General features: G+C 50.5%; 1 protein-coding gene across 1 annotated transcript; it reads right to left on the bottom strand.

The window, feature by feature from the left end:
* Positions 1-25,285, bottom strand: VSIG2 (V-set and immunoglobulin domain containing 2). The gene is made up of 7 exons (XM_074936888.1): positions 25,210-25,285; positions 12,652-12,815; positions 9,495-9,702; positions 8,776-8,934; positions 5,319-5,438; positions 1,479-1,617; positions 1-142 (listed from the first exon to the last, which is right to left on the bottom strand). Exons 1-7 carry the CDS (start codon positions 25,274-25,276, stop codon positions 1-3), a joined length of 999 nt encoding a protein of 332 aa, XP_074792989.1. The 5' UTR covers positions 25,277-25,285.

The following is a 25,285-nucleotide window of genomic DNA, read 5'->3' as shown; positions in this document are numbered from 1 at the left end:
TCACACAACCATGTTGAGTCTGGACTTGGTGGTGCTGGCAGACTCTGGCCTCGACATCGGCTGCTTCAGGAAGTGGCTCCCAGGGTCGCTGCCATGTCTCTGCAAGGAGGCGTCTGAGATCCCCGGGGCAGTGGCATCCTCCCTGTAAACAAACAGGAAATGAATCAGCTAGATCTGGCACCATCTGGCTGAGCTACATCAGCATCCGTGAACACGACTGACCCCAGCGAAGGATGTGGCCCTCCGTCCCTTTAACAAAGCTCTCTCCGCACACTGGTGCAGAGTTACACCTTTGTACCGAGGGGCTTGCCAGCCTCCCTATGGGAAGCCACAATCACTCCATCAGATCAGTTAGAGACAGAGAAAACCTATGACCCCATCGCCTGCCCCATCCTTCCTGCCAGCCCCACAGAGCAGCATGCTCTCCGGTCTAGCATCAAGTAGAGGGTCCATGCTTCAGTGGCTGTGTCTCTTGCCCAAAGACGACAAGCCCCGGGGAGCAGGATGGAAATGGTGGGGGTTGTCAGCAAGAGCCTTTCAACTTTGCTCACTGGGTTAAATCTGCCCCGGATCAGCAGTGACCTACGGCCGTCCCCACTGGCGGCTGCTCAGCGGCCTATGTGAAATGAGCTGCTGGGTCACTGGCGTCCACATCCCCACAACAGAGACTAGCTTCCATCCGCAGCCTTGGCAGAGAAGCTAAGCACAGACTGAACTCCCCTCTGCGCCCTAGGTCAGGGAGGAAGCGTGCGGGTGGGGGACGGGGAAGTTTGCACTGATGCTGCCTGGGGCGGGCCTGCCTTTGCTCAGGGGTTCTGTAGCGGGGTGGACACCCGCTCGGGCCCAGAGGGGTTTAAGGCAGCCCTGGGAGAGGGCTGGGGCAGGGGAAGAGCTGGGCTGATTGGCAGAGGAGCCGCAGCTGGGGGCCACGCCCCAAACAGACCCAGTGGGCCTCATAAAAGCCAGGAGCAGAAGAGAGACTTTCTCTCTCTCCTGAGAGGGAGGGACCTGGCTGTAGAGACCCAAGCAGAGTACCTAGATGGGAGCAGGGCTGGGGAAGGGCCTGGGGAGCCCCAGCTGTGGCCAAGCATTAGGCCCAACAGGTACTGGGGTTGCAGCCCGAGGTTAGGGAGGGGCAGCAGGTCCAAACCCAGCCTTGCCGGTGATGAGTGGCTCACACTACAGTCTGTCCCAGGGTGTTGGGGCTAGCTGGGGACTGGCAGGAGCCTATGACTGAGGTGAGGTAGGGATAGTGAGTGAGGGGGTTCCCCTGGGAGGGGGAGACCCAGAACTGTGGGGTACTGCCAGGGGGCAGCACCCAGTGAAAGGGGCACTGGGGTCCTGGGAGGGACATGGGAGCCAGCAGCAAGGCGAGACACTGCCCTGAAGAGGGTGCTCCGGAGGCTGGAACGCTAATTCCCTGAGACCACCAGCAGGAGGCGCTGCCGGTGAGTCTGCACCCGGTTACAGGTTCTAACCTTATATCGTTCCCAGTGACTGTGGACTGGGACTCCTCCTTTCTGTACCAGAACAGATAGATCGCAGCTGCCCCGAGCAGTAAGAGCACCAGCAACACTCCTATCACAGCTCCTGCGATCACTCCAGCTTCCCCAGTGCCTATGGGGAACACAAACCCAAGAGGTGGAGGTTGGCTTAGCAGGTAACTCTGGGCTTTCCACCCCCTCTGGCTAGATTTTTGTGATTGGCAGCCAGTAATGAGCCCCAAATTTGGCCCTTGGTGACTTTTTGAAACAACTGTGGTGTGGAAGAGCCCGGAAAGGAAAGCTAGAGAAAAGCACTAGGAAGAGACAAAGGAAAACAGAGTGACTGAGTAAGATCAGGGAAAGGACGGCCAGGAGATGAAGCTAGAGCAGTCAAACATTCCTAACCAACATAGATCTGTCATGGGTGCAAAGGCTGCAGGCTCCTTTGCTTGGTCATAACACAATTAAAGGTTTCAGAGTAGCAGCCGTGTTAGTCTGTATTCGCAAAAAGAAAAGGAGGACTTGTGGCACCTTAGAGACTAACTGTAGCTCACGAAAGCTCATGCTCAAATAAATTGGTTAGTCTCTAAGGTGCCACAAACACAATTAAATCGACTCTCTGTGATGCTCTAGAGTTTGTTCGGTCTCCTCTCAGCCAGGCCTGTTTACACCTATCCCAGCACACCACTTTTTAAAGAGGGCGGTGCAGGAACCTTAACACCCTTAATCAGTAGAAGGACCAGCACCAACTGCTCTCCCCTGGATCAGTAGGCCCATGAGTCAGTTCCAGCCACATTCTTCTATCCACAGGTTACAGAGAGGGAAACTGAGGCAGTGACTTGCCTGAGGTCACAGAGTGAATCAGAGTCAGGATTAGAACTTGAGGCCTCCCAACTCTGCATTATCCCTCCAGCCCTTTATCACCAGACATTTCTAGAAGATGAGCCAGGCCTGGGGTCTCCCTGGGAGAGCTCTCTGCGTTCCAACAGAGCAGATTTGTTTTGATGGAAGATTGTGTCCAATTTCTGAGACTGAGAAACCCTTTCAGGTCACTTCAGGCCGGGCTAGGAGCATTCCCTGTTGGCGCATTTTCTAAGGCTCTGCCCTTTTAAAGGTCCCCATGAAGGCACTCCCACCCCTCCTATGGGAGAGACTTCCCCAGTCACACGCTGCTCTCTTTCGCTCAGGGGACTGCCTTGCTGAAATCATCTTTCCTTCATTTCCTCCCTCCCTCCTGGCGCACCATAATGCATCTCCAGCCGAGGCATTTACACCCTTCCCACTTGCAGATGGCTCTCAACCTGTCCCTTTAGGCCTCGCTCAGTCAGGCTGTGAAGCCAGCTAAGAGGGGAGCTGTCACAGAGGCAAGCACTAATTAACACAGGGAGCCAGACCTGAGCGGGATCCATGTGCCAAATGGGACTTGACTAGTGGAGGCCGGCGTTAAAAGCAACACCTGGGATACGGTCCTTAGCAGTGAGCAGGTTCGCCGGGGGGTGGGGGGGGATTCTTAGCCCGGCGGGGGCCAAGGCCCTAGCAATCACCAAGGGAGAAGATTTCCTTGAACACTAACTCCAGAGCCTGAATATGAGATCTGCTTGGGAATTTGTCATCAAACACGGTTTGTCATTGCAAAAGGCAGGTTTGTTGAAACCAAAACTTCTCATGACAATGGATAGGTCAAAACTCGACTCCCAAGAGAGCTCTAAACCAGGCACAGCAGGGATTTGAACTTGGGTCTCCTACATAGCAGGCAAAGGCCCCAAACACCGTGCTGTTGGCTATTTAGGAAGGCAGGGCTTTCTCTGTTTCACAAGCATGTTGCACGCTCAGGTGTGTTCTGGAATGAAAGCGACTGTTGGAACCTCCACGTTTTTCACAAAGCGGCATTCGAGTTTCCTGACCAGCCCTCAGGCATTCCTGACCGGGCCCTGGATGAATCTCTAAAGATCTACGCCCAGATCCTCAGCTGGTGTCAGTCACTTTCCTGGCCAGTGGGTTGAAATCTGGGTCTAGCCTCCCACTAGACTGCTTGAAAACCTCAGCTCAGGGCTCCCTGCAACAGGAAAGAGGAAGAAGAGGAAATGCAAAGGAGCCCTCAAGAGAAGGGCTGAAGGAGACAAGAGATGCACCAAAAACCCCTCACTGTGAATCCTACTGACTGAAGATGGGTGAGCGTGGTGGCCCCAGGCTATGGACAGACTCTAGGCCTCAGCATAAAGCAGCTGCAGCTTCCCCCAGGGTGGGTAGGAGCGAACTCTCAGCCAGAGCAACAAAAATGCCTCAGCTCTAGGAATTCAGAGAGCAGCCGGCACGTCGGCCACTAGATGGTAGCAAAGCCCCATGGTGAGGGGCTGAGCGAGAAGAACCAGCTCCCATTCCCGAGCCTTGTGTCAGGACCCAGGGCTTTGCAATCGACAGGGCACACAGGTCCTGCCCCTCTGGGAAGAGGGAGCAATAAATGCAACCCCCCCCGCCCCCGATTCCCCAACCTCCTGCGCCACCTCCAGGAGGGAATGGGACAATGCGAGCAGCCCCACACCCCAACACTGAACCGTCAGCAAGAAACCATCTCGATGCTGACGGTCCCAACAGTTACTGCGTATCCCAGATGTTCCCTTTGGGGGCACTGCAGCTGGGAAGTCCTCCAATCCCCGCCCCACCTGCCCATCAATCCAGTTTCTTGGCTGCACCTGGGATGGAGCTGGCCTGTCTCTCTCCTGGGGAGGGGCACAGAACAGCTATTCATGCCTTCACCGGATTCACAGAGAAAACAGTGACAGGCGAGGACAAGCCCCACCTTACCGTGGCTGTGGGCAGCACAAGTGCTAGGAATAACCGTGGCAATTTCTGCCGATTCTCCAGTGTTGCAGCTAGAGCCCTCAATAGTGCCGGCTAGATAGCACGCAGTAGAGAGGGGTAGCTGGGGAGGTGTCAGGACAGTGGCATAAAAGCCAAGGGGAGGGAGACATAGCCAGGGAGACATGGCACTTGCAGGGGACCTTGAGGACAGTAAGTTTCAGTGGAGAGAAGAGGGCAGAAGGAGAGGAGGACAAGGCAGAGTTGTAAATAGCCCACTGGAGGGTCTTGTAGGAGAAGCCAATGCATGGAACCCAGCCCTCGTTAGCGGGGAATGGCTCATTTGTGGCTGCACTCTGAGATCTGGGCTCAGAAATAGGGACACCCCAGGAGCAGATTGGATCGTTTACCTTAATTGAATCAACCAACACTATGTGATATTAATAGGTTGCCATGGTGAAAAGCTGCCTCAGAAATCTAACAGCTTGAAAAAAAAAAAAAAAAAACCTTGCCCATAGCAACAAAGAGAAACTTAGAAACGGAGTCCAGCCTCGGAAGTTTGCCCCGTCTTTCCATCGGGGCGTGGGGTTTGTCTCCACGTGGAATTGTTGGTGGGTGGAGCCCAGCCCCCAAAGCCCACTGCCACCCTGAGGACTACACAGATTTCAGAACATGCATGGAAATCAGTGGCCTCTTCCCTGCTTCCAAGTGCACCCTTGCCACCACAGCAGCATAGCTTTGGCGGGGACCGTGCTCTCTCCCTGTGGGGGGGACTGTAGGCTTTCAGCTACTTCCCTGGACATCCAAGCTGCTCCGTTTTCTCACTGGCTCCTTGCAGGACTGTAAAGATTGTGCTGGTCCCATGTGACCTCTGCCCTTGCAATCACTGCTGTCTGTCAGCGTGCCAGTCTCCTGGCATAGCAGGGAGGCACCAGCAGGCATATTTCAGAGGAGGGGTTGGGCCATGTGGGCAGAAGGCAGCACTCCCGATGGGCAGAATAGGGCGCACAGACACAACGAGGGTGGACATCTCACCTGCCACATTGACTGTCACTTGGCAGCTGACATGGCCGAACTGGTTGGAGGCCACGCACTGGTAGGTCCCTGAGAATGCCAGCGAGAGGTTCGTCCGCTGCAGCTTCCCGGTTTGGTCATCTGTAAGGAGAAAAGCAGCAGGACAATCATTAATGCCAGAGGCACCTGGAGGAACCCCCCCTGTGCTAGCAGAGGGAGCGGGCGTGGGGTAGAGAGAGCATAGCAGCCCCCAACTCAGCACTGGGCTGTGGCAGCCTTTCCAAAGGGTGAAGGGCTGCGGATGCCCTGGATTGTGAGACGAGCTCTACCCCACACAAGGAGAGACAGGGAGTAGCCGATCGTGAGCGCATGGATATGACTGTGGTCAGCAGCAGGGACTGATGCTGGGACTTTCAGCTCCCAAGGCCACTGCCAGGTGAGCTAGAGGAGAACTCCACTAGCTGCGAGCAAGTAGCAGGCTGTTCTCCTCTCTAGAGTCAGGTACTAGAGGGAGACATGGGCACGTGCTAGGCCAGTGTAGTTCACACAATTGCATGTGTGCCTAGCACCCTGTCCAGCAAGGCAGCTTTGCAACCCGATTCCCTACCATGTCATAAATAGTCCATATTGGCCACTGGGACCCTCTGAGTGAGTGATTGGGAAGGACTTCTGAAAGGCCAGAGTTTGCAGTCAGCCCTTCTGCGTGTGGGGATCGGGGAAGGTTCGGTGCTCAAGCTCTGTAGATGACTTGGCAGAAGCAGCCTGTGATGCGTGCAGACCAGGTGCCAGCTCATGCTAAGGCTCACTGAACACTGACATGCACAGCTGGAAACAGCCTGGCTCACCTGTGAGTTAGCATTGTTACAACAGATGTTAGAGTTATAATGTGTTCAGTGTTGGGACTTTGACATGCTTGTGAGTTGCTGCATGCATTGATCACCTTATAACATCTGTATCCCAGAGGGTAAACTTATACTGAGTGTTTGCATAGTTAACCTGTGTACCTCACCAACCAGGAAAGAAGCATTAATTAATGAAAAATTAATGGTCCTGCACCAAGAAGGCCCACTGAAACCAGATGAGCCATTGTGAAACACTGAAGAACAAAGACTTTGTTTCAGAGTGATAGCCGTGTTAGGAGTCCTTGTGGCACCTTAGACTAACATTTATTTGGGCATAAGCTTTCGTGGGCTAAAACCCACTTCATCAAATGCATGGAGTGGAAAATACAGAGGCAGGTATAAATACACAGCATATGAAAAGATGGGAGTTGCCTTACCAAGTGGAGGGGTCAGTGCTAATGAGCCAATTCAATTAAAGTGGAAGTGGGCTATTCTCAACAGTTGACAAGAAGGGGTGAATACCAAGGGAGGGAAAAAAATCACTTTTGTAGTGCTAATGAGGCCAATGTAATCAAGGTGGCCCATTTCAAACAGTTGACAAGAAGGTGTGAGTATCAGCAGAGGGAAATTGGTTTTTGTAGTGACCCATCCACTCCCAGTCTCTATTCAGGCCTAATTCGACGGTGTCCAGTTTGCAAATTAATTCCAGTTCTGCAGTTTCTCGTTGGAGTCTGTTTTTTGAAGTTTTTTTATTGAAGAATGGCCACTTTTAATTGCCAGTGTTATTGGGTGTCCAGGGAGATTGAAGTGTTCTTCTACTGGTTTTTGAATGTTATAATTCTTGATGTCTGACTCCAACGAGAAACTGCAGAACTGTCATATGTGGCTTAGAGGGCCAGTAAGTTTGGCCACCCCTGCTCTACAGTAAGGCTGTTTTAGAGCTTGAGGAGTTCACACTTGATACGTGGTTGGTGAAGTCTAAGTGTAGAAGACCCTGCTTCTTAACAGTCTGCCCTGAGGCTGGCACACATGGTTGTGAGTCACTCTAGACACAGCCAATGTGAATAGCTCCACCCAGTGCTCATCCGTGGTTGTGGAACTGGGCCCTGGATTTGCCCCTCCCTGTATCTCGTACAAGCTCATGCTCATAGATCAAGACAGATAGCCGGAGGCTGTCTTCAACAGGCCATGTGCCTTCTATGCCCCAGGGCTTAACTGCCCTAGAGTGAGTCTGCAAAGAGACCGGCCCTTGAAATAAACATTGTCATTTCAGTCACTAAGTGCATTAACGGGCAAGATGCTGGTTTCCTGCCCTGAGTCCAGAGGAGAGACAGCCCCAGAGCGGAGACTGCAAGACATCAAGGGGAGAGATACGGGAAGGTGAGACTCCTTAACCCCGGAAAGGGAACAGTCGGCTCCACTTCCACTGAGAGCTTCACCAGCAACTCTCACCCAGCTGCTGTCCCAGCATCTGATGGAGGATTCAGGCCTCTGATCAGACTCTGTTGAAAAGGACTCAAAGGGGCCTTTGAAGAGGAGGTTTTGCTTCTAGGCTGTGTCCTTTGGGATTTTTCTTTAAGATCTATTTTAAAGATCTAGTCTGGTTCAAACTCGCTGGAAGAAATCCTGGTGAAGAGCAAAACCACTGCTCTGAAACTGAGGAGCAACTCCTCTCCAGCTTCTATCTGGGACATTAAAATATATTCAAATAAACAAGGACATGGTATTTGCCTCTGAAACTGATCCACAGGTGCAACCTACTGGTAGCAAAGGAAACTCCAAATGGCACTGAAAAATGAGTTTATACAGCTAAGATTAAGGGTCTGATCCTGCAAACTCAGACTCAAATAAGTAGTCTCTACTCCGGTCAGTGCTTTCATTTAAATCAATGAGACTGCTCCTGTGTGTCAGGACTGTGCCAGTTGCAATGTATTTACTTGCAGTATATTATTCAGCCACCAGATGTCTCTGTGTGGGGTACAGAGTTCCAGAGCGTGCGGTTCTTGGTGAACAAGGCAGACAAAGCTGGACCTTGAGCTGTGTGGCTCTCTGATTGGGTCTGTAGTTTACAGCTGTTTTCTTTAATAAATGGAGTACCTTCTGATTAATGGGGTCTGTGACTCCATATGTCAGGATGCATGTGAGAGAGAGTTTGTAGGACTGGGCCCTGACCTTTTTTCCTAATTTCTAAAATATTCCCTTTTGAGCCAGAGAATTACTTGAGACTCACAGCTGATTACTCCAGACAGCATCTGGCCACAAGAGCCTCTGGAATTCATACAATCACAGGAGGTCAACGTTAAATCTGATACCTGGATTTTAAGAGGGACTGGTTATTCCCGAAATCACAACAGGGTGTACCTCCATGCTTCAGATATAAGCTTATCTGACAGGGGAGGAAAGAATCTTCCCCAACCCTGGATAGCTTTGTACAATGGGTCAGATCCTTTTTTCACCTTCCTCCAAAGCATCAGGCCTAGGTCACTGCTAGAGCTGGGATACTGGATGGGATGGACCATATGTTGGTGTCTGGATTCCTTCAATTCTGTTTCTATCAGATCACTCAGAATCCGTCAATGGCTGCTTTACACATCTCTACACAGGAGGATCTATAAGGGATGGCACTCTCCACCTACTTTGCACCATATTGGCCAATGGCAATGAGGTCTTGGAGTCCACCCGTGACCAGGTGTAAATTGGGGCAGGCACCCCCTCCACGGAGCTGCAGGTCAGTGTGGCATCACCCCCAATCCGGGTATATTCTGTCCCTTTACAAACAGGGGTAGATGGAGGCACTGAATGGGAAACGAGAAGAGAAAACAATGGATTTCTGTACTAGGAGCATGCACTATCATTGTGTAGCATGGCACCTGGCTGTCTCCCCTGCCACTGCTGTCAGCCGGCACCCGCTCACTGCTGACATTCCTGTGTCACTACCTTGTTTAACTGAGCCTCATCTGTTTGTTCTCCTGCTCCCCACGTCCACCGGCCCCTCCCCTCTTCTTCTCCTTCCACCCACTCGTCTCCCTGCCATCCGTCTAGCTCTCTGCAGGGCCTCTTCGCTGTGGTACCAGAGCGCCACGCAAAGGCCAGTGAATGGGAAGCTATTGTAATAATTGCTCTTCTCTGCCACTTCCCACCCAGAGATCCCAAAGCACTTTCCAAGAAGGTCCCGGTCATTACCCCTTTGTACAGATGAGAACACTGACACATGCGATACAAGGGGACCTGCAATATCCCAGCCCCAGCTCCAAGGCCAGACGGACAGGATCCCAGCTGCTCTCGGGCCCGGCCCTGCTCAGAGCAGGGATCCCCCTTCCGTGGCGGGCCATGGAATCGCAGTACCCAGACTCACTCAGCACGGTGAAGTGGATGAGCCCCGAGCCACTGCCATAGAAGTCCGGAGGGTTGTTCACCTCGCAGATGTATGTGCCGTTGTCCGAGGGGCGGACGTTAGCTAGCTGAAGGGTCGCATCCCCCATGGTGGGAGGGTTGTGCAGGAAGCTGAGCCGTTTGGCCTGAGAGCTGGGCTTGTACAGCTTGTCATTAGTGAAGTAGAGGATCTGCAGGGAGAGGAGAACGTTTGCTGGGGTCCCCTCACAGACAGGGGTTTGTCCAATACCGACACGGTGAATGAAGGCGGATCGGACGAGGGAGGCACCGGAGTGTCACGCAGCGCCAAGAGCAAACCTGCCCTCTGGCTGGCTCTGCATTGTCATTGCAAAGCACGTGGCTTGGGAGAGTAGGTTACGGCAAAAACTTCAGAGACTCCAGCAGCCAGCCGCGGGTCGGGGCTCAGGGCTCGTGCGAGGGGGAGACAAGGGGTTTGACAGATTCACCAGGAAACAGAAACACAAAAGAGGGAGGGGCTGAAAGTACACAACGTGGGACATGAAGTCAAAGGGGATACTGAGCCAGCAGAGATACAGACCAGCTTGTCGCAGGTGCTCAAGCCTCGGCAGTGAGGAGCCAGGCAGGTACCCCGACAGAGCAGCCGTCTCAGCTCTTTCCAAAGCCCTTATAGAATTTAACACAAAAAGAGCGACAGAGAGAGCGGACACCGCATGCACACAGAAAGGCTGCAAAATGGCCTGAGGACTTACCCAGAATGTACAGTCTGACACTAAACTGGGAGGAGAGGTAGATATGCTGGAGGGCAGGGATAGGATACAGAGGGCCCTAGACAAATTGGAGGATTGGGCCAAAAGAAATCTGATTAGGTTCAACAAGGACAAGTGCAGAGTCCTGCACCTAGGACGGAAGAATCCAATGCACCGCTACAGACTAGGGACCGAATGGCTAGGCAGCAGTTCTGCGGAAAAGGACCTAGGGGTGACAGTGGATGAGAAGCTGGATATGAGTCAGCAGTGTGCCCTTGTTGCCAAGAAGGCCAATGGCATTTTGGGGTGTATAAGTAGGGACATTGCCAGCAGATCGAGGGATGTGATCGTTCCCCTCTATTTGACATTGGTGAGGCCTCATCTGGAGTACTGTGTCCAGTTTTGGGCCCCACACTACAAGAAGGATGTGGAAAAATTGGAAAACATCCAGCGGAGGGCAACAAAAATGATTAGGGGACTGGAACACATGACTTACGAGGAGAGGCTGAGGGAACTGGGATTGTTTAGTCTGCGGAAGAGAAGAATGAGGGGGCATTTGATAGCTGCTTTCAACTACCTGAGAGGTGGTTCCAAAGAGGATGGATCTAGACTGTTCTCAGTGGTAGAAGAGGACAGGACAAGGAGTAATGGTCTCAAGTTGCAGTGGGGGAGGTTTAGGTTGGATATTAGGAAAAACTTTTTCACTAGGAGGGTGGTGAAACACTGGAATGCGTTACCTAGGGAGGTGGTGGAATCTCCTTCCTTAGATATTTTAAAGGTCAGGCTTGACAAAGCCCTGGCTGGGATAATTTAGTTGGGGATTGGTCCTGCTTTGAGCAGGGGGTTGGACTAGATGGCCTCCTGAGGTCCCTTCCAACCCTGATAGTCTGTGATTCTATGGTACAACACACAGTCCCACCCGGCCATACACGGCGTATCCCAGGGGAACGCACAGGCCCAGCCGGAAAGCCTGCGGCAGGGCTAGCAATAGAGCCCAGATCTCTTGCACCCAGCCCAGGGCTTTAACCACAAGCCCATCCTTCCCCCTCGATGGATGAGAACATCCCATTGGCTGTTCCCACTAGGTGTCGGAAACAAGAGTTGTATCTGCAGTGACACTCATGATTGTACATGCCTCTGAGCTTCTCATTCAATTGCCTCCACGGGTCCTTCCCCAGCCTCCCAGTTGACCCTGGTCCCATCCCTGCTCTTGGATACGTGGCCTCACTGGTGTTTCTAATAGCCCTGGCAGACATACATCACTTGGATCTGAGGGCCCCTCTGGGCTGGCTGCTCCCTCCACATTCTGCAGTAACGTTAGAGCCACTCAAAAACCTCCAATTTAATTTCTACCAAAAGTTGGGAATGAAATGGATTCAGCTGGCATTGCTTCGGAAGCGGGAGCGAGCGCCCCTTGCGTTGGTTCAAATTCTTTTTGTTGCTGCTGGAACCATCAAAAATTTGGACCAGCCTGAGCTGCTTTCAGGAAACATTTAGACAAAACTTCATTTTTTGACTCAAAAAATATTGGTTGGGAAAAAAGCAACAGCCAGCGCTTAGGTAGAGTGTGTCCTTCACAGATCTCAAAGTGCTGGACAAAGGAAGGCAGCAGCATTAGCCCCATTTTACAGATGGGGAAACTGAGGCACAGGGAGGCCAGTGACTTGCCCAAGGCACCCAGGGTACTAACGGCAAAGGTGAGAGTTGAGTCCAGGTCTCCCGAGTCCCACTCCAGTGACCTGTCCCCTAGGCCAGGGGTGGCCAACCTGGGGCTCTGGAGCCACATACGGCTCTTCAGAAGTTAACGTGTGGCTCTTTGTCTAGGCACCGACTCCGGGGCTGGAGCTACAGGTGCCAACTTTCCAATGTGCCGGGGGGTGCTCACTGCTCAACCCCTGGCTCTGCCACAGGCCCGGCCCCCACTCCACCCCTTCCTGCCCCCTCCCCTGAGCCTGCCATGCCCTCGCTCCTCTCCCTGCCTCCCAGAGCCTCCTGCACGCCAGAAAACAGCTGATCGGGAGGTGCGGGGAGGGAGGGGGCTGCCTGTGGGCAGGAGTGGGCAGGGGTGGGGGGAGCTGCTGACGTGTTACTGTGGCTTTTTGGCAACACACGTTGGTAAACTCTGGCTCCTTCTCCAGCTCAGGTTGGCCACCCCTGCACCGAGCCCCCTGCTCTAACGATGAGCCCATCAGCCTTTAGGGGCTTTCCCTTGGCCTCACTCTTGTTCCTTGGTGGTGATTTGCCCCTCAGCCTGGGCTGACAACTTGCACCCCCGCTTTCTGCATCAGCTCCTCATCCAGTCCCCAAGAGGCTTGAACGATCCCCCCCGGGCTTTCCCTGGGCCAGAAGCAGCCACATTTTGAAGAAAGCCCCCCCCCCCCAAGCCCCTTGGGATCCTGGTCCCCCCCTCACCGGCTCGCCCTGCCCGGGCGCTGCAGAGCCTGGCGCAAACCTCCACTCCAGAATGAAGTTTTTGTTAACCGAGGTTTTATAGTGGCAGGGAAGTTCCACGCTGGCGCCGCGTTCCTGCATCACGTGGTCCTGTGGCACCGTCACCTCCACACACGGCCCAGCACCTGTGGAGGAGAGTGAATGAGTCCTTCAGCTCTGTCGCTGCCTCTTCCCCACTGCAGCATCCTGCTCCCCGGCCCCCGCAGCTGCAGCCTCCCTGCCCGCCAGGCCATGCAAAACGCTGAGGCTTCAGTAGGGTTGCCAACTCTCCCAGACTGGCTGGCGGTCTCCCAGAGACAGCCTCAATCTCCTGGTGACTGTTAAAAGCAATCGGGGAGATTTTAATAGGCCAAAAGTCGGGTTGGTGGTGCAGCGGGGCTAAGGCAGGCTCCCTGCCTGCACTGGCTCTGCGCAGCTCCCGGAAGCGATCGGCATGTCCGGCTCCTAGCCCAGGGCTCTCTGCACGCTTCCCCCACCCCGAGCACCGACTCCACAGCTCCCATTGGCTGTAAACCACAGCCAATGGGAGCTGCGGGGGTGGTGCCTGCAGGCAGGGGCAGTGCACGGAGAGTCCCTAGTCCCTCCTGGACCTAGGAGCCGGATATGCCGATCGCTTCCAGGAGCCAACCAAGATCAGTGCCGCCTGGCCAAAGCCTGCATCCTGAACCCTCTCCTGCACCGCAACCCCGGCCCCACCCCCCAGCCCAGAGCCCTCAACCCAACCCCCTGCCCCAGCCCTGAGCCTCCTCCCACACTCCGAACCCCTTGGTCCCACCCCCCAGCCCAGAGCTCACACCCCCTCCTGCATCCCAACCCCCTGCCCCAGCCCTGAGCCCCCTCCCACACTCCGAACCCCTTGGTCCCACCCCCCAGCCCAGAGCTCACACCCCCTCCTGCATCCCAACCCCCTGCCTCAGCCCTGAGCCCCCTCCTGCATCCCAACCCCCTGCCCCAGCCCTGAGCCCCCTCCCACACTCCGAACCCCTTGGTTCCGCCCCCCAGCCCAGAGCCCGCACCCCCTCCTGCATCCAAACCCCAGCCTGGTGAAAGTGAGTGAGGGTGGTGGAGAGCAAGTGAGAGAGGGAGGGGGGATGGAGTGAGTGGGGGCGTGGCCTTGGAGAAAGGGTGGGGCGGGGGCGCAAGGGTGTTAGGGTTGCCAACTGTCTCATCGCACAAACCCTATGCGGCTACGATCGGCTTCCTTGCTCGCCTGTCTCACCCTGCCCTCCTCTGCAAGCCCCTCCATTGCCTGCCCCTCTTCCACCACCACCCCAGACACAAGCCTCTTATCCTAACCCCCAAAGCCCTCCAGGACACAGCACCCCCCCCCGCCCCCATTCTGCACTATCACACTGTCATAACCCTGGCTTTGCTCCTCCAAGCATGGCAGCCTTGGACGACGAAGTCCCCCACATAGTCCTTGGGAGAGCATGTGGGGCAGGGATCATCTCTTCCTGTGTTTGTACAGCGCCCAGTACAAGGAGCCCCAGTCCTGGCTGGGGACTTTGGGCACTATGGTTGTACCAATACACACCGTGACTCCGAACAGAAACGAATGATCAGTAACAACATGTCAGGTACATCTTTTACTGCCCAGACACTGTTTTTTCCTTCCTTTCATTTTCCACTTTGTTGAACTTTCAGGCAAGTGTTAAATGGACCCTTAGCAGGGGATGGGTGTGGTGGGTGGACAGGAAAGATACCCCAGACCAAAGGGAGCTCATGGAGTGACAGGGTGCTCTCAGCTCCTGTGTGTCTGTCAGTCTGTTTCTCATCCTGCAGTTTCTCCTTCCAGATGCCTGCTAAGGACCTGATCTAACTTCTGTTACAGTCAATTGAAAGTGTCATGCTGATTTCTATGGGCTTTGGATCAGGCCCTAAGGGAAGAGAGGGTGGAAAGGATTGTGGAGAGATGTGGCCTTCGGTGTCCATCACAAGAGTCACTATGGAGGGACTCTGCACAAACAGGGGTGGAGGTGACTTCCAGGGGTGAAATGACGGTCAGTCTCCACCCTGTGCTCCTTGTGGGGTTGGAGACCATTTCCCCAAATCTCCAGCCATCTCAGAGACAATGCCCAACATGAGCCCACAAGACAGCTTTTAGTAGCCAAGAGGATATTTAGAAAGCAGGAGTGGTGTCAGGGTTCCCTCCCCAATCTGAACTCTGGGGTACAGATGTGGGGACCCGCATGAAAGACTGCCTCATTTTATATTTCACCAGTTTAAATTAAAATATTCCCCAAGGCGCAAATTCCTTTCCTTGTCCTTGGACGGTATCACTGCCACCGCCAAAGTGATTTAAACAAACATTCAGGGAGGGGCCACTTGGAGCCCTATCCCCCCAAAATATCCCCCCAAGCCCCTTCACCCCCTTTCCTGGGGAGGCTTGAGAATAATATACTAACCAATTGTTTACAATGTGAGCACAGACCAAACCCCTAGTTTTTAGGACACTGAAAATCAATAAGGTTTTTAAAAGAAGAATTTTATTTAAAAAAAAAAAAAGTAAAAGAATCACACCTGCAAAATCAGGATGGAAGGTAACTTTACGGGGTAGATAAAAAGATTTAAAACACAGAGGATTCCCCTCTGACTCTGCTTCCAAGTTACAAAACAGGAATGAAATGACCTCTTAGCATAGGGAAAATTCACAAGCTAAAACAAAAAATAATCTAACATTTCCTTGCCTTACTTACAATTTTTGTAATTTTAGATGCTCATTTCAGGTATGTTTCTAGGAGATGTTTTTCCTGCCTGGACCCTCTCTCTGTCCAAGAGGGAACAAACAAACAAAGAGAGCACAAACAAAACCTCCCACCCCCCCAGATTTGAAAGTATCTTCTTTTCCCATTGGTCCTTCTGGTCAGGTGCCAACTAGGTTAATTGAACTGATTAACCCCTTACAGGTAAGGGGATTCTGTACCTCTGGCCAGGAGAGATTGTATGTTACTGCATACATAAGGGTTGTTACCCTTCCCTTTATATTTATGACAAGTAGGGAACCCAGACCCCCGACCAGCCCTAATGATCCACACTTGTGTGACATGCCCAAGAAACTTGACTATCAAGAACATTATTTAGCAAATTGTGAAAGATGTGAAGTGAGTTTAGGAATCTCTGTGGAGTGTGGGAGGAATTCTAGAGAGACCGCACCATGGCAGGTGTGAACTGGGTGCCTGGGACAGCCCTCACTGAAAATGCCAAGGTCAGGGCAGGCTGTAAAAGGGAGAGAAGATTCTCCCAAAACTAGTGGTTAACCTGAAGTTAGATTTACCGACCATTCACAAACTGTGCTCCTGATCCCCACACTGGTTTTCAGGAAGCTGAAAAAAGAAATCACACAGCCCCCTTTATTGCATTCCAGTTCTCTGGCTCCCAATCTGCACCTGGGTTCAGTACAATGAGAAGTTATTTAAAAACTCTGTTCACTATACAACATGTTCTTCCGAACCCCAAAGAGCCAACCACCTTGCCAGGCCAATATTAGTTTGGATCTCACCCAAAATACCATGTTGCCAGCCAATCCTTTAATGTCTAGTACTAAAGTTTATTATAAAGAAAACAGAAAGAACAAGAAGAGAGTTATTAAGTAGTAAAGCAATCAGGTACATACAGAGACTTCAAAGTCCATATATGAGGTTTTTAGCAGTATTGGTTGGTTGCTGGCTTGAAAGTCCCTCTGGACAACATCCGCAGCTTGGATAGGTCATTCAGTCCTTCGTTCAGAGCTTCAGTTTGTAGAAAAGTCACTCCAGAGGTAAGAAGCAGGAATGAAGACAAAATAGAGAAGATGCAGCTGCCCTTTATATTCCTTTTGCCATCTGGCTCGTACTTCCTGTGTCCCAAACACAAGCTTCACAGCACAATGAGCATGGAACGGCCTTCGAGTTCTCTGCCCGCAGGCAAGCCCCTACATGTCTTGCTGACTCTTATGGAAAGGAGCCAGCGGATACACCTTGGGTTCATTGTACCACTGATGACCGTTGATGGGCCATCAAACAGGCTAGGCGGTGCAGATGCCAATCTGTCTGGGGGTGTCACCCAGAAACACAGCACAAGTTTGGAAATACAGATAAACCGTACATATCTCTAAATCACAATACAAAGGTGACACAAACATATAAACAAGATTATCCTACTTGGCAAATTATAACATTGTCACAGGTGCGTCGCACGGCATATCAGGTCTGATTCCTTGCAATTTTATAATGTTGGAATCAACAATATCATGAAGTGTCCCACATATTCCATACAGTGTCACAGCAGGTGAATGGGCAGCATGGCGGCTCGTGCAATTCAATGTTGGCAAATGTAAAGTAGTGGGAGTACTCCTACTGGCTGAAAATAACTGTAAGCTCTCAGGAAAAAGACCCATGTGTCACCTGGGTGCATTCAAACAAATTGCATTTGAATACAGCCAACTCAAAGTTCTACATCTAGGAAGAGGGAATGCAGGCCACACCTAAAGAATGGGAATCCGTCTCCTGGAAAGCAGGGACTCTGAAGAGGATGTAGGGGTCATAGTGGACAAGCAAGCCAGCATGAGCTCCTGGTGTGAACCAAAATGGCTCAAGGGCTGGAGCAAATGCCTTAGAGTGGGAGACTTTAAAAGAGCTGAATCCATTTAGCTTATCGAAAAGATTGAGAGGCGACTTGATTATGTAGCACTCACAAGGGAATGTCAGGGTTCAATGACCTGTGCCCTGCCCCTTTAGTTTGGAGAACACAGTTGTGCCATCAGGATTATTGTTGTTATGTCCCAAAGAGACTGAGCTGGTGCGAGGCTTGTGCTGGCTGCAGACTGAGCTGGTGTGAGGCTTGTGCTGGCTGCACTAGATATTTCAAGTTTAAGAAAAGCTCAGTTTTAAACCCATGATCCCTGGATGGGAGTGTGACACTTGGTGAGCACAGGCGGGAAAGGCTGAACTGCAGTGAGCTGACCAGAGAGGCAGCTATCTAGAGCCGTTGCGGGCTGTTCCAGGAAAAGCTGCCAGAAGGTAATGCCAACAGAAAAGTGATTTTGCATAAAGAAAGTTTTCTCTGGAAGTAAGAGGGGGAAGATTTAATTGTTTGCAAGCACTATGACTGGCTAGGAGAGAATTAAAGTACATTCTTAGGAAGGGAGGAGGAAAAGATGAGCATTTAAGAGAAGTTTGTGACTCTCTGGGCATTTCTGGGACAGGTCACAGTAAAAATGCATCAAAAAGCCATTTGGTTTTAACCAAACATACAACAAGCCACCTATACAGTGAAGAGCAGGGGGAGTTGGAAGATCAGGGATTGTCTACATGACTGGCATTAAGAGATCTGATTTTACAACTAATTGCTACAGCAAGAAGAGAGCAGATTGAAGTTCCTAAAGTAGAAACAGTTCAGAAATAGCATACTGCAAAATGAAAGGAGCTTGAAACACGTCAGGAAAGAATGAAGGAAATTACAACCCAAACCCCTGTGAACATGTGGAACATTGGAAGTCAAATAGAGGAAAATAGAAAGGAGCACAAACTGTGGCAGCCAAGTGTTAAAGTATCATTAGGCAGGAGGCCAAAAAGGAACGTGAAGAGCAACTTAGCAAAAGGCACAAAAACTAACAGCAAAAAAAATGTTTTAAGTACATCAGAAGTGGGAAGTGAGGCCACTGGACAATCGAGGTGCTAAAGGAGCACTTACGGAAGAAAAGGCCACTGTGGAGAAGCTAAATGAATTCTTTGCATTGGTCTTCACTGAACAGGATGTGAGGGAGATTCCCATATCTGAGCCATTCTTGTTAGGAGACAAATAAGAACATAATATAAGAACATAAGAATGGCCATACTGGGTCAGAACAAAAGTCCATCCAGCCCAGTATCCTGTCACCGACAGTGGCCAATGCCAGGTTCACTCCCTCTGGGGCACCTAACAGGTAATGATCAAGTGATTTCTCTCCTGCCATCCATCTCCACCTTCTGACATACAGAGGCTAGGGACGCCATTCCTTACCCATCCTGGCTAATAGCCATTAATGGACTTAATCTCCATGAATTTATCCAGTTCTCTTTTAAACCCTGTTATAGTCCTAGCCTTCACAACCTCCTCAGGCAAGGAGTTCCACAGGTTGACTGTGCGCTGTGTGAAGAAGAACTTCCTTTTATTTGTTTTAAACCTGCTGCCCATTAATTTCGTTTGGTGGCCCCCTAGTTCTTATATTATGGGAACAAGTAAATAACTTTTCCTTATTCACTTTCTCCACACCACTCATGAATTTATAGACCTCTATCAATCAAAGGAGCTATCCCAGATTGAGTTATCAATAGAGGAAGTTTTGGAACAAATTGATAAATTAAACTATAATAAGTCACCAGCACCAGATGGTATTCACCCAAGAGTTCTGAAGGAACTCAAATATGAAACTGTAGACCTACTAACTCTGGTATGTAATCTAGTCCTTAAATCAGCTGCTGTACCAGATGACTGGAAGACAGCTAAATGTGATGCCAATTTTAAAAAAAGGCTCCATAGGTGATCCTGGCAATTACTGGCCAGTAAACCTAACTTCAGGACCAGGCAAATTGGTTGAAATTGTAGTAAAGACAATTATCAGACACAGAGATGGACATGATTGTTGGTGAAGAGTCAACATGGCTTTTGTAAAGGGAAATCCTGCCTCACCAATCTATTTGAATTCTGTGAGGGGATCAAGAAAATGTAGACAAGGGTGATCCAGTGGATATAGTGTACTTGGATTTTCAGAAGGTCTTTGACAAGGTCCCTCACCAAATGCTCTTAAGCAAAGTAAGCTGTCATGGGATAAGAGGGAAGGTCCTCTCATGGATCAGTAATTGGTTAAATTGTAATTGGTTAGGAAACAAACGGTAGAAATAAATGTTTTCAGTTGAGAGAGGTAAATTGAAGGGTCCCCAGGGACCAGTGCTATTCAACATAATTCATAAATGATCTAGAAAAAGGGGTAAACAGTGAGGTGGCAAAGTTTGCAGAGGATACAAAATTATTCAAGATAGTTAAGTTCAAAGCTGACTGTGAGGAGTTAAAAATGGATCTTACAAAATTGGTTGACTGAGCAACAAAATGGCAGATGAAATTCTATGTTGATAAATGCAAAGTAATGCACATTGGAAGACATTCACAACTATACATATAAAATGATGGGGTCTAAATTAGCTGTTACCACTCAAGAAAGAGATCTTGGAGTCATTGTGGATCGTTCTCTGAAAACATTGGCTCAATGTACAGTGGCAGTCAAAAAAACTAACAGAATGCTAGGAACCACTAGTAAAGGGACAGATAATAAGACAGTAAATATCTTAATGCTACTATGTAAATTCTTGGTATGCCCACACCTTGAATACTGCTTGCAGTTCTGGTCATCCCATCTCATAAAGATATATTAGGATTGGAAAAGGTAAAGAAAAAGGGCAACAAAATTAATTAAGGGTACGGAACAATTTATATCTGAGGAAAGATTAAGAAGACTGGGACTGTTCAGTTTGGAAAAAAGACAACTAAGGGGGAATATGTTAGAGGTCTATCAAACCATGATTGGTGTGGAGAAAGTGAATAGGGAAGTGGTGTTTAGCACGTCACATAATACAAGAACCAGGGGTAACCTGATCAAATTAATAGGCAGCAAGTTTACAACAAATGAAAGGAAGTACTTCTTCACCCAACACACAGTCAACCCGTGGATCATTGCATGGGGATCTTGTAAAGGCCAAAAGTGGCTTCAAAAAAGAATTCGCGAAGTTCATGGAGGATAGGTCCATCAATGGTTATTAGCCAAGATGGTCAGGAATGCAATCCCTAGCCTCTGACTGCCAGAAGCTGGGAGTGGACAACCTGGCATGGATCACTCGATAATTGCCCAGTTCTGTTCATTCCCTCTGACGCACCTGGCATTGGCCACTGTCAGAAGACAGGGTACTGGGCTAGATGGACCACTGGTCTGACCCAGTATGGCCGTTCTTATGTATTGGATGGAAGATAATCTCCCAGTGACCCATTTTAGGAAGCTTGAAGAGTTACTAGAAATAAAAGTTGAGCTTGATCTTAGAGCTTGCTATGGAACTGAAATCCCTTACAAGTCCAGTTCCAATTAAGCAAAGATGACGACATCTTGACTATTGCTGTGCTGGTCAGTCCACAAAAACTGGAGAACTGATCACTGGTAACATTGTTATTGAGGAGATAGTCAAACACCACTGTTGCAATTCATCTGAAGCACCAGCACCTAGTCTCATTACCAATCCTTCACAGTTTACAGCGATAACAACCCATTAACCTATGTCTTCACTTCTGCCCGACTGAATGCCAGAGCACACCAGTGGGTTGCAGAATTAGCTGACTAACTTCAAAATCAAATATCATTCAGGGAAATCTAACGTAGAGGCAAATGCTCTATCCAGAACGCCCCCAGGAAAACAATATGATGGGCTGCACAGAAGAAACAACTAATGTCATTAATGCTCATTACAGCCCTTGGATGTACAAAGAGATGGCAAGGTAGCTTGGTTAGCAGCTATTACTGCCAATTCTTTGGCTGTAGGAGACTTCTCCATGGGCATTAAATCCACCCTCCAGTCTATTCCATGAGAAGACATTTTGGTGGCTCAGAAAGACGACCCAGTGATTGCTAAAATTCTCCATTGTAAGTCCAGAGAGAACAAGAGAACACAGGAGGATGTGGCAAGGTCTTTGCTTTGAGGTGTGAGCGATATTGGTTGCATTTTGATACTTTATCCGAAACCGAGTTACAAAATCAACTGGTATTACCTGAAAAATACAAAAGGCAGATATAGGGAGAACTGCCTGGAGAGATGGGACACTCAGGAGCAGAGCGGGTAATAAGTCTCACAAGAGATGGGTTTTACTGGCCACCGACTGAGGAGGAAATCAAACGTTATAGCACTAGATCTGTACCTATTTTGTTAGCTGACATGTCAGGCCGACACTATATTTATGAGGGGGAAATGTAGCACTCACAGGGGAATAATGGTTTTAATTGACCTGTGCCCTGTCTCTCTAAAGTCTGGAGCCCTACTGAAGAGAGAAAGAGCAGTCGAGAAGCGAGGGCTGGTCCCAGAGAGGTTGTGGTGTCCCGGGGAAATTGAGCTGGCTTGTGCAGGCTGCATGGTTTTGGAGTTTGGTTTTTGGTTTTTATATTAAGTTTAATAAAACATCAGTTTTAAAACCATTACAGTATAATTGTTACAGTGTACAGAGAAAGCAGCAGGTGCGAAATGGCTCTTTAATGCAGCAGAGAAAGGCAGAACAAGAGACAATGGCTAGACACTGAAGCCCGACAAATTCAAATTAAGATCCAAACTTTTAACAGTGCAGGTGATTTACCATTGCTACAAACTCCCCAGGGAAGGGGAGGATTCTCGGTCTCTTGCTGTCTTCTCATCCAGACTGGCACCTTCTGGAAGATGCTTTAGCCAAACACCAGTTCTTGGTCTCCATACAGGGGTAAATGGGTGACAGATAATGGCCTGTGCCATGCAGGAGGCCAGGCTAAATGATCTAATGATGCCGTCGTCTGCCGTTAACACCTGTGACTCACTGTGGTGAGCACAATGAGAACCTCCATTCACATGTGGTCAGAAAAGCATGAAGAGTGCTGTAAAACAATACTGAGATCATGCTGCCATTCTCAGCAGCGCCCCTGCCCACTGTGCCTAGTTCTGGTCACCCCATCTCCAGAAGGAGACAGCTGACATGGAGGAGGTGCTCAGATGCATGACAAGAATCTTGTTCCATCCTCTGAGGCCGCTGGCTCTGGCCGCTGCTAGAGACAGTATACTGGACTAGATGGGCTGGGAGTCTGGTCTGGGGGCGCAATCCCAGTGCTGCTGTTTTGATCATGTTTTATATTAACTAGCTTTTGGACTTTTCTACTCATCACATTGTTGATTTTTGGTATACGGAGGCTCCCGTACATCCCATGCTAGGTCTGTGTCACGTAGCAAATACTCGTCGCTTGCAAACATGTATCAAGAGCTTCACCACCACATTTACGAGTATTTCTGCAAAAAGGAAAGGAAGGCGAGGCACATCTGCAGCGCCTGTGAGCCAGGTCCAGCACCATGGAGTGACGGTGGCGCATGGACTGAAAGTCAAAGGGGGATGGAGAATGGGTGTCCAGCAGGGCAGAAAGGGAGTGATGAGGGAACATGCTTGGACCAACTCATCAATAACTTTAAGCCCTGGGATGCTGTGACGTTCCCCTCTGGTATTATCTGGACTGGTGATCTGCTAGGTCACTCCAATCCTTGACTCTGGGAGCCAGCCTTACCCTGCTCTTCTGGGAGAACCCCCACTCCTGGGCTGGTCACGCACAGCCTCTGGCATGTAAGCTGCTCCCAGCTACTTACAAGCGAATGACACTAGCCAATATCTCTGGTCCCAGACACAACCCTAGGAACCAGTTATGCCCGCTGGACGTTGCCAGCTTACATGAGTTTGTCAATTTAACAAAGAAATTGATATGTACCAGGCTTGTTATCCCAAGGGGAGACTCTGACATACTTCAAACCAAATGCACTGCTTCAGGTAGAATAAACAAACAGATTTATTAACTACAAAGATGGACTTATAATCACTTAAAATCTAAGCACAAGAAGTCAGATTTGGTCAAATGAAACAAAGCAAAACGCATTCTATGCTGATCTTAACAGTTTCAGCGCCCTTACAAACTTAGATGCTTCTCACCACAGGCTGGCTGGTTGCCCTTCAGCCAGGCTCTCCCCTTTGATCAGTGCTTCAGTCGCTGGGTGGTGGTGTCTGTAGATGGAGGTGGAAGAGAGAGGAAGAGCATGGCAAACGTCTCTCCCTTTTATCATGTTCTTTCTTCCCTCTTGGCTTTACCCCACCCTCTTCAGAGTTAGGTGAGCATTACCTCATTGCAGTCCCAAACTGACCAAAGGAAGGGGGGTGCCTCACTCGAACAGATCCTTTTGTTGCTGCCTAGGCCAGCGACATTTGTTCCTGTGAGGCTGGGCTGGGTTTGTCCCATACATGCCCTGATGAGGTGTGAACTGCCTCTCTGCTCTTGGAGAGCTTTTGCCTGGGCTTATTTTAAGCCACGAGGATACATTTTCAGCCTCATAACTAGGTACAGTAATGTTATAGGTTATAATTTCATGCAACAACAACGCTCAGTGCATCGTGAGCCTTCCAAGGACACCCAACATGACAAACTTTGCATTGGATATCAGACAATCATTTTATATGGATGAACATGGGGGTGTAGAGTGTTCCCATGAGGTACAGAACGTCACAGATGCTGCACATATGGGGGTACATGAGCCAGCCGCTTCCCACGCTCCTGGGCTTCGCTTCCTTCCCCCATCATCTCTTTCCTTACATAGCTCACTTTCTAATCCCTGACTTTGGTTCCCTCTTTGTCTCTCTTGCTGCCCTTCCCACCCCGCTTCTGTTGTTAGGGAGAGGCTCAGCTCGCCATGGTTACAGTTGCAATGAACTTGCCAATCTGAGCCTGATTTCCCGGTGCCCGCACTTCACACACAGCTCCTGCTCAGTCCCTGCCCCAAAAGCTTGCAATCTAATTGAAGACAAGGTGCAACTGAGGTGAGTTGCAAATATCCCTTCTTTCCCCCACACTCACTGCTGCAGTCTCACCCTCCCCCACCTGCACACACACACACACCCACCCACTCCTCACCAAATCACTCTCCCCACCCGGGCACACCCGCACACACTCCTGCTTCCCTGGCACAATCCTCCCCGCATCTCGCTGGTGCCTTCCTGCTCTCACCCCACAGCCACAGGCCTGGTAGGACCCTTCCTGCTTTCCCAAGTCTGCGCCGCCCTGCTTGGGTGACTTGGGTGTGGCTGGCCCATAAGGGCTTGGCAGCTGGAAGGCAGCCAACTCCAGGCACCTCCAATGTGGGGATTGTAAAAGACTCCAGGACTATGAGGGCTTGGAAGGTCCTAGCTCAGGCCAGCTAGGCCCCGGCTGATCTGGGCTGTTGGATTCCCAGATTTTCAGCCTTCTCACAAAGGGTGGAAGATGCACAATCTGTAACTGTACATGACAAGTTCCTGAAACGAGGAGGTAGAGTGAGCTACAGAGCGTTTCCCAGCATGTGACCGAATGTGAAAAAGTCCCTGCTCTGGCTGGAGTGTATCGGGACATACAGGGTTAGCTGTGGGTTGCTATAGTCAGCGTAACTAGGGCACAAGGCAGGTGTCCCAGGGAAGCACGAGGGTTGCCAGCCCTGCAAGCCTTCCCGTTAAGACAGGAGGAGGAGGAAGCTGCGGGACTGTGCCGAGGATTTCCACATTCTGCCCCAGTGCCGAGGCTTCCAGAGACACCAGCCAGGCTCAGCAGCCCTACTCTACTGCCTGCTCTGGGCAAGCGGGAACAAACAGAGCTGAAACCCAGCCCCACGAATAGCCCCAACTGAGATCCCTGCAAGAGGAGTCCCTGCCTGGGTTAAATGCACCCTGGGGCAGCACCCACACCCATGAAAAGCCAATGGCCACAAGCCATTGATTCCTCACCAAAGAGTGCGGAGAAGGTCAAAGCCAAGCAGCAGAGCGAAGGGCTGGGGAGCCGGGTCCTGGCCATGTCGCCTTT

This window comes from Natator depressus, chromosome 22 (genome assembly GCF_965152275.1).
Source record: "Natator depressus isolate rNatDep1 chromosome 22, rNatDep2.hap1, whole genome shotgun sequence".
In the NCBI taxonomy this organism is placed as follows: domain Eukaryota; kingdom Metazoa; phylum Chordata; order Testudines; family Cheloniidae; genus Natator; species Natator depressus.
The sequence above is the reverse complement of the archived record's forward strand: the minus strand, read 5'-3'. Positions and strand labels throughout refer to the sequence as shown.

Bases quoted from the DNA above. Each gene is read 5' to 3' on its own strand.
- VSIG2 (XM_074936888.1), bottom strand. From the start codon at position 25,276: ATGGCCAGGACCCGGCTCCCCAGCCCTTCGCTCTGCTGCTTGGCTTTG. The intron at 8,935-9,494 runs GTGAGTCTGGGT...TTTCCCATTCAG, and splicing joins CATCCACTTCACCGTGCTGA to TGCCTCCATCTACCCCTGTT. The intron at 5,439-8,775 runs GTAGGTGGAGAG...TTCTCCTTACAG, and splicing joins ATTGGCCAATATGGTGCAAA to ATGACCAAACCGGGAAGCTG.